General features: G+C 40.8%; 1 protein-coding gene across 2 annotated transcripts; it reads left to right on the forward strand.

Annotated features, from left to right (window-relative positions):
- The first annotated feature begins 8,732 nt into the window (after positions 1–8,732).
- On the forward strand, positions 8,733–13,803 carry LOC113027391 (deoxyribonuclease-2-beta-like). 2 transcript variants are annotated; one of them, XM_026177003.1, is made up of 7 exons: positions 8,733–8,828; positions 9,728–9,880; positions 10,400–10,610; positions 11,004–11,085; positions 12,575–12,739; positions 12,835–13,020; positions 13,197–13,803. In XM_026177003.1, the coding sequence occupies exons 2-7, from the start codon at positions 9,789–9,791 to the stop codon at positions 13,628–13,630; spliced, it is 1,170 nt and encodes a 389-aa protein (XP_026032788.1). In that variant the 5' UTR covers positions 8,733–8,828; positions 9,728–9,788; the 3' UTR covers positions 13,631–13,803. The 2 variants fall into 2 exon arrangements, with proteins under 2 accessions (XP_026032788.1, XP_026032789.1); XM_026177004.1 differs by having other exon boundaries at positions 9,750–9,880.
- The last annotated feature ends 1,390 nt before the right edge of the window (positions 13,804–15,193 follow it).

A 15,193-nucleotide genomic window follows, 5' to 3' on the forward strand; every position in this document is an offset into this window, starting at 1 on the left:
AAGTCAGCATCCCTAAAGGTATTTGGGGGGCATTAGTGCACATGGCAGGGCAACCTGCACATGTGCAAATGCCACAATAATACAGATTTAGGAACGACATGTACTGACCCTCAGGTGTCGTTTTCAGGGACAGTCTTGGTTTCAGCGAGATGATGTTCCTATATTCCACAAGCAGTTCAGACCAATGTTCCCTCTAAGCTGCACGCATGCGCAATCGCGCACTGTTGGCACGGTCTGTGCGCACAGAAAATCTGCGTTGCACACACACAAAAAAAAACTAACCTGAATTGAAATTAAAATAAATACGTTAACAATTCATTCTTATCTGCAGTGTGAGTCAGTGAGTGACCGGTGACTGGCTGCTCCAGCCAAAGATACGATTCACATTCGTATATACGCAGCTAATCAACGTTGTTGACAGGCTATGACAGCATCCTTATGTGCCGACACCGGTGTTTTAGCTAGCAAAGCGGCTGATGAGGAGTGAAGCCACGTTAATGACAACATGTACCAACTATTGGAAATGTGAGCAGGACAGACGGAACAATTGACGGAAAAAGTGTGGACTTTATAGAGATTGAAAATGTGATGTCATTCAGGGGTAAAACCGCAAAGGATACTGGGAACGAGTGGCAAGCGGTACTAGCGCACACAGGCTTTGTCGTGTAATTAATATATTCTTAGTGCTTATTTTCTGATTATATTGTTTTATGTACTTTAATAATGAAGGTTTGTAAAGCAAGGCCACTTTTGACTCATAAACTAAGTGCTCAGCCAGACTGAAAAACAGGAAGTTAGTGTAGAGCTATACAAGCATATTAATAAATGCAGGAAGCCAGACAGAAAAGAGGAACTTGTACCATATAAGGAGTTGTTTGTATCGAAATTGTGTGATGTATAAAGTACCAAAATAACACCTATATGTGAGACATTCTTAGCTTCTAATATTAGAGATCCTGCCACTGGCGTTGGGCTGTGCAGGGCTTTCTCTCTTCCGGAAGATGATTGAATAAAGAATTATAAATGTTTTGACCACTCTGAGTCGGGTTTTCTCTGTTCTATCATGGGGATCAAAGAATCGGGTTTTAATAGTAAATGCTGTAATTTGATTATTTTAATAAACCATGTAACATGGATTCGATGCTGGTGTGACCACAGTGCACACATCTGCTGTTGCTCACAGTGGTCCAAGGGATCGCTCAGGGAGTTTGTGTGTTTGCTCAGTCACATGAAAAATTAGAGGGAACATTGGTTCAGACCATCACACACTGAAAATATGTGGCTAGCAGCTAGGGTCCTCACACACATTTACAGGGAGTTAAAATCTGAGCTGGTAAAGCTCAGTGGTTATTTTCCATTTGAGTACTTTAAAAATAAAATCTGTAAGAAGTTTATTAGCAGGCCAAGCAATGACATCATTACCTTGACACAATCAGCGAGTTCTCTAAATCAATATCTGAGTCTGTTTTGCTCACTTAGTCTAAATGCATATGAACAACATTTTTCCCAGCATGCGAACTGAGTCTGTCTGGACTGAAGCCAGTTCGCCTCTTCATTGAAACTTCCATGGAAGCATCACGGCAGCACGGTGAAACAAAGCTGAGGAGTTGCTGGGCAGGTTTTATGTGTCTTTAAAAGACAATATTCCTCATGCGATTGGCTGACTGACTGCGGTAGGCACACTGTTGGATTTGTGTCGGGTGATCATCGAACAGATGTGGGTGGAGGAAACACTGAGTGCTCACACAAGCACTCAGTGTTTGTCTGTTTTTAAAGCTGAAACTGTCAGACTTACCACGAAGAACATAGTCTGTTATAGTAACCATAGTCTTTGTTGCTGGGCAAGTAGCCAATCAAAGGTTATCTAATAATACTTATAATTGGTTATGAAAACATTTGGTCAAAGTTTGTGTACATTAAGCACTTACGCACAATCAGAAGCGATGATGAAGGTAAAAAATGAAGAATTACCGGCTGATGAGATTACATAAATAAATCGTTCTGTGGAATCAACATGAAAAGATTTTATCAAGTAAAGTGGAAGACAGATTTGTTCGTAGATAGACAGCCACAAATAATTCTCAATTTCAACGTATTGCTTTTACACTTTTACAAATAATCCCCAAAATGAAAAAGAATACAAATAACATACAGGAGAAGAGTCAGTGCACTTATTTTGTAGCCTCCGTTTAATTCATATTAAAAACTGGCTAAATGCAGATAATGAATGAGTCCACACATGAAATTTACTGAAATATGAAATTTATTAGCACGGTTGCCTCACAGCAAGAAGGTCCTTTCTGTGTGGAGTTTGCATGTTCTCTCTGTGTCTGTGTGGGTTCTTTCCAGCTACTCCGGCTTCCTCCCACAGTTCACAGACATTCAGTTAGTGGGATTAGGCCAACTGGTTACTCTAAATTGCCCAAAGGTGTGAATATGCGTGTGTATGGTTAACTGTCTGTCACAAAACGGATGTGTGCAGGCAGGAGAAGGACCCAAAAGCAAACTCTGCAGAACAGGAACTTGACTCAAAAATTCAGCTTTATTTGCTGAACTGAAGAAAAAGTGATACAAAACAACACAAACTAAACTTGGAAAAACTAATGCACAGGGAGACACAGGGAAATTACACACAGCTATGAGGGAGGACAAAACACTGAACACAGGAAGACTGAGGACTGAAATACACACATGAGGTGATATGGAGAAGTGGCAACATGTGGGGGAACAGCTGAAACAAATGAACATAACGATGTCACAGGGGAAGTGTAAAACTAAACACAATGAACATAGGAACACAGGACCTCTTTCAAAATAAAACAGGAAACATAATAAAACGCAGACATGACAACATGAACTTGACAACAAAAGACATGCGGACATGAAACACATAAAGGAGAAAGGAGACTTAACACAGGGGTTAAAAACACAAGGGGGAACTAATAAATAAGTGAACTTAAACATAAACATCAAAATAAACTAAAACCCAAAACGCTGGGTCAAAAGATCCAGGATCGTGACACTGTCTCTCTGTGTTAGCCCTGCAACAGGCTGCTAATCTGTCCTGGGTGTACCCCACCTCTCAACCCATGGTAGGTTTAATTATTATAGCATAATTTATATCTCATAGAAAACTGACAGCCCTAAGTGAGGATTTTAGGAAAATAAAGATGTCAAGATTCACAAATCGAGGAAGAAATAAATCCTTTGAGTTTAGTTTTACCACAGAAAATGATTAAACTGATTATATTCAAAATAGTATATTTAAGCATTTATTTAATTGTATTATTACTGAATAATCCTAGAAACTTTAGAAAAATCATTAATATAGATGAGGAATAACAAGGATCCAGGAATGGAATCTTGTGCAACTCCACAGAATAATCTGACTTTGACGAAACAGCTCAAAACACATAAAAACTGACCTCTGTTGAACTTGAACTTTAACCATTTCTACATAATAATGCAATAATATATTTGAGTGACTTCTCCAATAAAATATGATGATCATCAACAGCTTTAGAGAGATCTGTGAACATACTAACGATATATTTTTAAGTGCAGAGACAACTGTGTTAGTCAGGTGACGCAGAACATGGACTGATGTTTAGAGAAACCAAAAACTGGTGTTCGTAAAGAACAGAATTAGAATGTTAATTTAAAAAATTATAATAACCTTTTATAATATTTTTAGAAACCATGTCAAAATATAAATCTGTCTATATTTATTAAAACAGTGAGGCTCATCTGCATTGAATGGAGGAATAACTTGAGTAAGTCATCAGACCTGTTTTCAAAGGCAAAGTGAAAATGTGAAAATCTTTGAGTAAACTTTGAGTAAACATTAAGAAAACAAAAGCACTGTGTGTAATGCCAAGAAATACTTGTTTTACAAAATGTTTTACATTTTTCAGGCACCCATGTAGTTCCTGAAAACTCCAGAAACCTGATTTAAAAACAAACCCTCTCTCATTAAACAAGGGTTCACCTGATGGGTAGCTGGATTATAAAAAGAAAACCATGTAATTAAATACGGATCACCAACCCTGTTATAAAAGGGTAATTAGTTCACACGAGCCTCGTACGTCCTTTGGGCTGAATAGAATAGTTCAAATAATTTGATCAGCTAATGTAAAGACAGTGGCTGCAGGCGTCACAGACCGTGATGGAAGTCAGCACATAAGCTGCATGAATGCATTAAAAGTGCAGCTACAGGGAGTGCAGAATTATTAGGCAAGTTGTATTTTTGAGGAATAATTTTATTATTGAACAACAACCATGTTCTCAATGAACCCAAAAAACTCATTAATATCAAAGCTGAATGTTTGTGGAAGTAGTTTTTAGTTAGTTTTTAGTTTTAGCTATTTTAGGGGGATATCTGTGTGTGCAGGTGACTATTACTGTGCATAATTATTAGGCAACTTAACAAAAAACAAATATATACCCATTTAAATTATTTATTTTTACCAGTGAAAACCAATATAACATCTCCACATTCACAAATATACATTTCTGACATTCAAAAACAAAAGAAAAACAAATCAGCGACCAATATAGCCACCTTTCTTTGCAAGGACACTCAGAAGCCTGCCATCCATGGATTCTGTCAGTGTTTTGATCTGTTCACCATCAACATTGCGTGCAGCAGCAACCACAGCCTCCCAGACACTGTTCAGAGAGGTGTACTGTTTTCCCTCCTTGTAAATCTCACATTTGATGATGGACCACAGGTTCTCAATGGGGTTCAGATCAGGTGAACAAGGAGGCCATGTCATTAGTTTTTCTTCTTTTATACCCTTTCTTGCCAGCCACGCTGTGGAGTACTTGGACGCGTGTGATGGAGCATTGTCCTGCATGAAAATCACGTTTTTCTTGAAGGATGCAGACTTCTTCCTGTACCACTGCTTGAAGAAGGTGTCTTCCAGAAACTGGCAGTAGGACTGGGAGTTGAGCTTGACTCCATCCTCAACCCGAAAAGGCCCCACAAGCTCATCTTTGATGATACCAGCCCAAACCAGTACTCCACCTCCACCTTGCTGGCGTCTGAGTCGGACTGGAGCTCTCTGCCCTTTACCAATCCAGCCACGGGCCCATCCATCTGGCCCATCAAGACTCACTCTCATTTCATCAGTCCATAAAACCTTAGAAAAACCAGTCTTGAGATATTTCTTGGCCCAGTCTTGACGTTTCAGCTTGTTTGTCTTGTTCAGTGGTGGTCGTCTTTCAGCCTTTCTTACCTTGGCCATGTCTCTGAGTATTGCACACCTTGTGCTTTTGGGCACTCCAGTGATGTTGCAGCTCTGAAATATGGCCAAACTGGTGGCAAGTGGCATCTTGGCAGCTGCACGCTTGACTTTTCTCAGTTCATGGGCAGTTATTTTGCGCCTTGGTTTTTCCACACGCTTCTTGCGACCCTGTTGACTATTTTGAATGAAACGCTTGATTGTTGGATGATCACGCTTCAGAAGCTTTGCAATTTTGAGACTGCTGCATCCCTCTGCAAGATATCTCACTATTTTTGACTTTTCTGAGCCTGTCAAGTCCTTCTTTTGACCCATTTTGCCAAAGGAAAGCACGTTGCCTAATAATTATGCACACCTGATACAGGGTGTTGATGTCATTAGACCACACCCCTTCTCATTACAGAGATGCACATCACCTAATATGCTTAATTGGTAGTAGGCTTTCGAGCCTATACAGCTTGGATTAAGACAACACGCATGAAGAGGATGATGTGGACAAAATACTCATTTGCCTAATAACAAGACTTTAGACCATGTGTATTCCAACCTGGCTGGAGCCTACAAAGCCACACCCCTCCCCCACATTGGACAATCGGACCATCTCTCCCTGTTCCTCACACCACGGTATTCACCACTCATCCAACGTGTGAAACCTGCTGTGAGGACAATTAAAGTGTGGCCAGAGGGGACAGACGCAGTGCTCCAGGACAGATTTAAAAACACAGACTGGAATATGTTCACCCACACAGACCTGGACCAGTACGCCTCATCTGTACTGGATTACATCTCCAAAACCACAGACAGTGTCACCACCCAGAAACGGATCACCATGTACCCCAACCAGAAGCCTTGGATGAACCGGGATGTTCGTCTCCTCCTGAAGGCCCGCAACACTGCCTTTAGGTCAGGAGATGCACACGCCTACAGTACAGCCAGGGCTAATCTAAAGAAGGGCATCAAAAAAGCCAAACACCATTACAAAAAGAAGGTAGAAGAACACTTCTCCAACTCCAACCCCCGACGCATGTGGCAAGGACTCCAGACCATCACAGACTACAGGACCACCAAACCCTCCCCCGCATCCTCTGATGTCTCCTTCCTCAACGAGCTCAACAACTTTTATGCTCGTTTTGAGCGAGGGAACCCCACAACCACAACCAAAGCAGACATGACGCCAGACCACCAACCTATGACTCTCTCCCCCACCGATGTAGGAGCGGTGCTGAGCAGGATCAATGTCCACAAGGCTGCAGGTCCTGATGGCGTCCCCGGGCGTGTTCTCAGAGCATGTTCTGGGGAGCTTGCAGGAGTGCTCACAGACATATTCAACCTGTCCTTGGCCCACGCTGTGGTACCGGCCTGCTTCAAATCCACCTCCATCGTCCCGATACCCAAAAACTCCAACCCATCTTGCCTCAATGATTACCGCCCAGTAGCACTCACCCCCATCATCACTAAGTGCTTAGAGCGACTGGTCCTAGCACACTTCAAATCCTGTCTCCCCCCCACCCTGGACCCCCACCAATTCGCATACCGCCGGAACAGGAGCACAGAGGATCCAGTCTCCATCGCAATGCACTCTGTCCTCTCACACCTGGACAACAACAACACCTACGCCAGAATGCTGTTTATAGACTTCAGTTCAGCATTCAATACAATCCACCCCTCACAACTCATCAGGAAACTGACAGACCTGGGTATCAGTTCCCTCATCTGCAAATGGTTACTGGACTTCCTGACCAACCGCCCCCAACATGTCCTGGATAACCACTGTTCATCTACAATCACGATGAACACCGGTGTACCACAAGGCTGTGTGATGAGCCCTTTCCTCTACTCCCTCTTCACCCACGACTGCAGACCTGCTGATGGTTCCAACACCATCATTAAGTTTGCAGATGACACCACGGTGATTGGCCTCATCAGTGACAACGATGAGGCCGCCTACAGGGAGGAGGTGGATCGTCTGGCTGAGTGGTGCGACAGAAACAACCTGCTGCTTAACACCGAGAAGACCAAGGAGCTCATCGTGGACTACAGGAGGAATGCTGAGCCACATCCACCCATCCACATTAAGGGGACGGCTGTGGAGCGTGTGAGCAGCTTCAAGTTCCTGGGAGTCCACATCTCCGAGGATCTCACCTGGACGACCAACTGCTCCAAGCTGGTCAAGAAGGCTCACCAGCGCCTCTTCTTCTTGAGGACTCTGAGGAAGAACCACCTGTCCTCAGACATCCTGGTGAACTTCTATCGCTGCACCATCGAGAGCATCCTGACCAACTGTATAACAGTCTGGTACGGGAACTGCTCTGCCTCGGACCGGAAGGCGTTGCAGAGGGTCGTGAAAACTGCCCAGCGCATCGCCGGAGCACCACTTCCTGCCATAAAAGACATCTACAGGAAGCGGTGTCTGAAAAGGGCTGGGAAAATCATCAAAGACCCCAGTCACCCATCACATGGACTCTTCACCCTCCTGCCCTCTGGGAGGCGCCACAGGAGCCTCCGGACTAAGACCACCAGGTACCGGAACAGCTTCTTCCCCACAGCTGTCAGACTCCTGAACTCTGCCTCCTGACATCTGACCCACGTTAAACTCATGGACTGAACATACACACACCCACAATGGACAACTGTACCCTCAAACACACAATAATAACATGGACTGAACCACCACTCACAACCACTAGCACTTTATATAGCCTCTGTAGAAACTATCTACACCCTCACTTATCTTAACTGCACTACTGTATAGCTCTGTGTAAATAATCATTCTGTACATTCGATAATTTTTAATCCTACAACTGTTTACAACTTGCATAGTTCCCATTTCTGTATAGCTGTATATCTCAGATTTCTGTAAAGTTATTTATTTCATATTCTGTATAGTTTTTCATATTTATATCCTGTTCATAGCCTGTACATAGCTTGTACTCACTACAGCCTGTACATACTTATAGTTATAGAATATTCACAACATACTTCATACCGTGTACATTATAACATACCATAATAGACCCATTTCTGTAATATACTCACATATCTATATTATTGCTAATATATATTGTAATATATCTATATCACTAAAGCACTTCTGGATGGATGCAAACTGCATTTCGTTGCCCTGTACCTGTGCATGTGCAATGACAATAAAGTTGAATTCTATTCTATTCTATTCTATTCTATTCTATTCTATTCTAATTCTGCACTCCCTGTAGAGGTGGTGGGAGTGTGAGTTTAAATTGGGACCTCCTTTGGTCTGAGCTTTAATTCTCAAACAGTCTCTATGCCGTACATGTATAGAGATAAAAACAAGCTCCAAAGCAAATAAATACTGCACTTTAGTTCAGTTTATTCTATTTGTGAGGCACAAAGTACAGATTCATGCTGACTGCTGAAAATCAAACAGCATTTAGTTTCTTCACAAGGTTAAATGACCATAAATGGAGCCTCCGTCAAACCTCTGATCAGCAGCCTGCTGGAGAGGATTTAAGTGAGGGGGAACAGACAAATAAACAAAGAGGTGGATAGATCTGAGGTGAAGACCACGCTCTGTCAGAAATACTGAGACGACTGAAGTGGTGGAAGGTAAGAAGCTTCACTGCTCCTGATGTGCTGACAGGGAGAGAAAAGGCTGGGCTTTAGCCCAAAAGAAACACTGTGCATGTACCCCAGTATGTGCAGTCTGCACAGCAAAGCTTATTAAAATATGGGGTGGCTGTGTCTCAGGTGGTAGAGCAGATCAGCTACTGCTTGGAAGGTTGATGGTTTGATTCCTGGCTCCCCCAGTCTGCATGCCAAATATCCTTGGGCAAGATGTTAACCCCAACAAGAAGTGCTTGTATGAGTGGGTGTGAATGGGTGAATGAGGCATGTTGTATACAGTGCTTTGAGTACTCGGGGAGAGTAGAAAAGCACTATATAAGAATCAGTCCATTTACCAAATATGACACAGGGCTTAGGAGGAGTGGGCTCTGGTCTGCATGCCTAAATAGCCTCGTGCAAGATACAAAACACCACCATTGCACCATTGATACATCCAGAGTATGTGTGTGTGTGAGAATAGGCCAACAAGGTTTGCAGGATATACCAGTATACCAGTGCCCATTTTTCATTCAGAATGAAAGTGCTGCTAATTGAAATTAAATCCACACCTTTAAATGTGAAATACTGAATCATTCAGTGCCAGATTAGCTGAATATTTAACCTTTTGACTTCTTTGTACTTGCTGGACATTTAGATTAGAGGACATGATTCCCTCACAAACTCACAAATTTTTTTTGTGAGTTTGTGTGTGTGTGTGTGTGTGTATATATATATATATATATATATATATATATATATATATATATATATATATATATATGTGTGTGTGTGTGTGTGTGTGTGTGTATGTATATGAGTCCTGAATTAATCCATATTCATAAAAAGGATGTCAGCAATACTATAAAATATCTTTTTTAACCTCCTGAAATTTAATAATTTAGGCAAATAAACTGTTCCTGGAAGGTGCCAACATAAACCAGGTTGTGCTGTGGCTGTTTTACGATGTGGAGGCTCGTGCTGACTCTCACTCTGTTCTTCTTGGGATCTGAGGCCATAGTGACCTGCAGGGATAACAATGATCATGAGGTAGACTGGTGAGGAAACACTTTTATTAAAATCCTTTCTAAGACAGCAATGAACTAATCTTGTCTCACTCTTAACTTGTCACATACTGAGTCTCAGTAAAGCCTGTTTTTATTAACACTGTACAACAGCAGGCATTCTTTCATCCTCATTTTTAATGTGTAGAACAGTACACTAGAGAGCAATAGGAGGAGTGAAACAGACACGAGTGCTTAATGTGAGTGGGTTTTTTAACATTTTAAAACTAAACACTAACAGCAGAGGTAGAGTTGAAAATTTAAAATCAAAATGCAAACAAGTGCAAAAAAACAACAACAAAGAACCAACTCTTTTACTCTGGTTAAAGGTTATATGACTGTGCCGTCTGTCACTTTACCTGCCTCTCAGTGACAACTCTGTTGGAAAATTATGCTAAGGGTGTCCCCTGGGCATCAAAGAAAGGGTTTTAACCAAATGTTTTTAGTGGGAGTCAGTCAGGCTAACATTTATCCTTTTGTCTCTTTTTACATTTTATTTCTCTTTGTGATCAGGTACATCTTATATAAGGCACCAGGAGAGAAGATCCCAGATCCTCAAAATCCTCAAACTAAAATATATAAAAGGGAGATAAAATACATTTACATCGATTCAACACAAAGAGTGGATATGGTACCCGGTACAACTAACTATAAGAACCTCATCGATTCTTCTGCTGCCTTGGGCAACACGCTGAGGCCAATCTTGAAGTCAGTTAAAGACATGGTGAGAGTCTTTGGTTGGTTAAACACATAAAAGACAAAAACCAAGTTACCAGTGAACACTAATCTGTTTCAAAAATAAGTATAATTTTGTCTCTGCAACATGTGTTGCTAAGACTTTTCAGAGAGGATGTGTCACAATGGCAACCAAGAAAATGGAGCTTTAAAAAGTGGCAACTGTTGCATTTTAACCCAAACCTAAAACTACCAAACAGCCTTGTTGCTAAAACCTAACCAGGCAGATTACCTGAAAAACAGACAAAATCTCTGTCTAGAAGCTGGAATTAAAAGGTTGAATGTCATGAGTGTTTCTGCTGTGAGACTGTGTTGTCATGTAGGCCTGCTCTGTATGTTTACTTACAAAGTGTTAATGTAGCTTTTTTTGCATCATTTGCAGCCACGAAACTTTGGATTCCTCAGTTACAGCGATCAGCCTCCAGGATGTAGTGCCAACACTGACATTTTTGGCCACAGTAAAGGTAAGTAAAGCTAGAGATTGTATCTTTTCACTAAGAACACACTGTCGCGAGTCCATCATATAAGGGAAATACTTGCTATGGTTTTGGGTCTGTTGAGCATTTTTAGTTTATCCTGTTATTGTGATTCTTTTGGTGATATTGCGAAGATATTGAAGTTTTACAGTTTAGTCTTGAGTTCAGTTCTTTCTGTGTTTCTGAGTTTATTTATATTTCAGGTTACTGGTTGCTTGTCTGTGAGGTTCCTCTTGTGTCATGTTTTTCTGTGTTTAGCTCCTTCACCCTCTCTGTGTGTATTTCTCACTCTCCCTGTCTTAGGTTGTGTCTCTGTGTTTCTTACCTTTACCTGTTCCTCTCTTTGTGTTTCATCTTTTGTATCTGTTGGTTTACACACGTTTCTGTGTCAAGCCCATGTTTCTTAGTCTATGCCTCAGTGTGTTTCATGTTTTATTTTGACAGTTTTGCATCCTATATTCAGTGTGTTTAGTTTTGCTTCCCCTGTCTCTTTATGTCTAATTTATTCCTGCTGTGTTCTCATGTGCTTCCACTTCCCTTGTCACCCCTCAGTGTTTATATTGTCCCCGTATTCCTCAGCCCTTTATCAGTTTGTGTGTTCATCTTGCTACTCCTGTTAGTTTTCTCTGTTGTCAGGGTTCTGGGTCTTGAACTTAACTTTTGAGTTTATATATTTTTGTGTTACTATGGTTCAAGTCAATCCTGTTCTCATGTGCGCTCCTTCCTCCTGGCTATGTGTCTTGTTGTGTGTTATAGTTTGCGTCTTAGTGTTTCCTGTTTTATTTTGACAGTCTCTCATTTCGTGTTTCGTATTGCTTCCCCTGTGTCATTATGTCTATTCATCCCAATTGCATTCCCATGTGTTTAAACTTCCCTCATCACCCTCATGTGTATGTATTGTGTGAGCTTCCCTGTGTTCGTTGTCGAGTTGTCTGTTAACCTCCCCTGCGTCTTCATGTCCCAGATTTCTCCTCCTGTAGTTTTTCCCAGTTCAGGCTTTTGCTAGTTCTTGTCCAGTTTTTGTTATTGTTTGATTTATGTGTTATCAGACACAATAAAGGCTCGCTTTCTGTTCATTTCGATCCTGCCTCTTATTCACTTGCTTTTGGGTTCACACTACAACACACTGGCCACCTAGCCATGACATCCATGTTCCAGGTTTTTTGGGGTTTTATTTTCCCCATTGTTTGGTTTTTACTCAGTTTATTTATCGTTATCTTCATTTTCACTTTCCTTGTTTGTGCTCTGCTAATAAACAGCTTGCCTTTTGTTAAGACTACATTTTGGGCCCTGCATTTGGGTCCTCATCACACTCCACTCCATGCCATCTGCGCATGCATTTAGGGACAATACTAGAAACAAAGTCTGTTGACTGGTTGAGTCATCCATGAGTGGGCTAGCAAGGAGTAAAGTATTTGATGAATGGGTATCCATTCTACTGTTTAATGACCAGCTGTGTAACTGTTCCGGTTCACAGGGGTTCTGATGGTTGAAAAAAACAATTATGGGGTCTGGCTCTTACACAGCATGCCTCAATTCCCCTTCAGAAGAGACCAAAACAAGTTCTGGCCTGAAAGCGGATTTAAAAATGCTCAGACGTTCATCTGTGTAACTTTCCCCTACGACCAGTTCAAAAACATCGGTAATAAGCACAATTTAAATTCTATACATTTCACAATTTAACCCCCAGAGGTTGATCTAAAGCTCACAGTAAAGATCTCCTTGATCTATTTCCAGGTAATCACCTGCAGTACATCGGAGCTTTTCCTTTTGACTATGATATTCCAAATGATTTCCATCAAGAGCTCATTAAAGCAACAAAATGGGTTCAAGTCAACCCACCAAGAACCTTACAAATGCTGACGTCAAAAGAACATCAGAACTTTTACAGCATTGCTAAACAACAGTCAGAACACTTAACAGGTGAGATGTCTGTATGTATATGAGTGCCAACTTAAAGGCTAACCTTTTAAATTAAACAAGTGTGGGGCTTGTGTGGGGTTTTTTCAATTTTCTTTTATTTATTTGTTCAATAGTACTAATCAGAATCAGTTTGTAAGAACTGGACAGGATTAAAGGATTCTTGTTGTTTCTTGTAGTTGGAGACCTCTACTTCACCATTGCCCAAGTAATTGACAGTGATGTTGCTGTGCAGACCTGGGGCTGCCAGGCTGGACGGGCCCCGTCCTATTGTTCAGACCCCAACCACAGAGTGTACAATATTCAAAATATCAATACAAATACAGGTGTGGGTAGTTGGACTCCTTCAAATGACCATTCAAAGTGGTGTGTGACCAAAAACCAAAACAAACACTGGACCTGTATTGCTGATGTAAACAGGGCTAAAACCCAGTATGAGAGGCGAGGTGGGGCGCTGTGCATTAACAATCAACGAATAAGAGACATGTTCCTGAATTTTGCTGGGCTCACTGAGGATTGTCCACCTACTATACGTCATGGATTCCACATCATGGACATCGACCCTGACTGTGGGCCAAGCCCTGATTTCAGCACTGATACTCGCATGGGCTGAATACAGCTTAACATCACTGTAGAGTTTCCTACTTTTTAATAAAATGCTAAAGAAAAAGAGTTAGAGACGTATTGGTTTAGTCATCACAGTTTGCCTGTTTCTGAAAAGATAAGTATTACAGCATGATTCACCGATTTTATTCTGTTTGATTATGAGAACAAGATTTTTTTGTGTTGGATAAAATAAATTAATCTGACACCATGATTTGGTTTCTCTTTATCTCTGTTATTAACCCTTTAAAACCGGTGCGAGCGGGCACGCTCTGTTTTGCGTAACTATTTTTAAATCCCGGTAGCTCTGCAACCACGTAAGCTAGCGCAATAATTTTTTTTGCATATGAAACCGGAGGAGTTGTACTTACATCTTACGCCATCAGCTTGTCCTCTGTCACAGTTTCCTTCCACATATAGGTTTGCAAAAACTGCATAAAAAGCGCTTGCACCAACAAAAACATAAAATTCCAGAAACACGCTTTGCCGATCCGATCAGCTGTTCGTAACACTTCCTACATTGGAATAGACGTCAGCGCGAACTTTTGCATGTCCGCCATTACCTGCCCAAAACCGGAAGTGACGTCATTTTGCGGAAATGTAGTTTTTTACCATCAGGGCCTCGTGAGCCTATACTGGTGTTTTTAAAAGTTATCTTTGACTTTATGACTTTCTGTGTCGTTTCTGGGATGCTTAGGACTCATATTGCACTGCTGGAAATAGTTTATTTTGATGCATATGCTGCTTTTTTGCAAATTTGCACTATAATATTTATTTTTGTTTTTCCTGCAGTATATAAAAATTGGTGTATTTCAAAAATAAAACTATGAAGACACTCAAAATAAATTTCCTGTGGTAGGAAACTATTTTGTGCAACTTTTTTGTATTTACAGTTTTGAGGGATAAGCCTCTTAAATTTCTCTAACTAGAAATATATTTTAAAAAAGCAAAAACAATTTTGAATTTGTTTGTAGTTTATTGCACTTTTTTGCAATGTATGTAATTACTATGCACTTAATGCAGACATATTAGTAAAATCTGGGCTATATTGGTTGTATTGATGTATAGCAACTTGAAATGCTCCCAAAAATGGCTCCACAGCATGTAAAAATATAATATAAGCTCTGGCGGACTTGGTTCTATGGTAGGTCTTAAAGGGTTAATCTGTATTTATCACCCTATTCTCCAGCACCCCCTGGTGTACAAATAGCTGCATCTATCATTTTTTACACATACATGAGGAAGCAAATATGATCTCAGTGTGATTGGTTGTCTGTGTTAGCCCTACAACTGTCGAGGGTCCATGGTGTACCGCCCCTCTTCCCCTATGACAGCATGGATAGGCTCCAGCCCAGATATGAGGAATGTGTTTTTCAAAAAAATAAATAAATCTAATTTTGTTCAGTGTTCAGTGTCAAAATAATTCTAAATATTTTAACATAGTAAAATTTCAAAGAGAAACTAATTTATACTTATCTTTTTTATGGCCAATTTGGTAAGCAGGTGAACACTTTGGAGAATCCAGGATTTATTTTTTTATTTTTTTTATTTTTTTTATCTGTCCCGTTTTGCT

Source organism: Astatotilapia calliptera, chromosome 7 (genome assembly GCF_900246225.1).
Source record: "Astatotilapia calliptera chromosome 7, fAstCal1.2, whole genome shotgun sequence".
NCBI lineage: Eukaryota > Metazoa > Chordata > Actinopteri > Cichliformes > Cichlidae > Astatotilapia > Astatotilapia calliptera.

Coding starts and splice junctions, on each gene's coding strand:
- LOC113027391 (XM_026177003.1), top strand. CDS start 9,789: ATGTGGAGGCTCGTGCTGACTCTCACTCTGTTCTTCTTGGGATCTGAG. Junction 9,881..10,399: donor AATGATCATGAGGTAGACTG/GTGAGGAAACAC, acceptor CTTTGTGATCAG/GTACATCTTATATAAGGCAC. Junction 13,021..13,196: donor ACAGTCAGAACACTTAACAG/GTGAGATGTCTG, acceptor TGTTTCTTGTAG/TTGGAGACCTCTACTTCACC.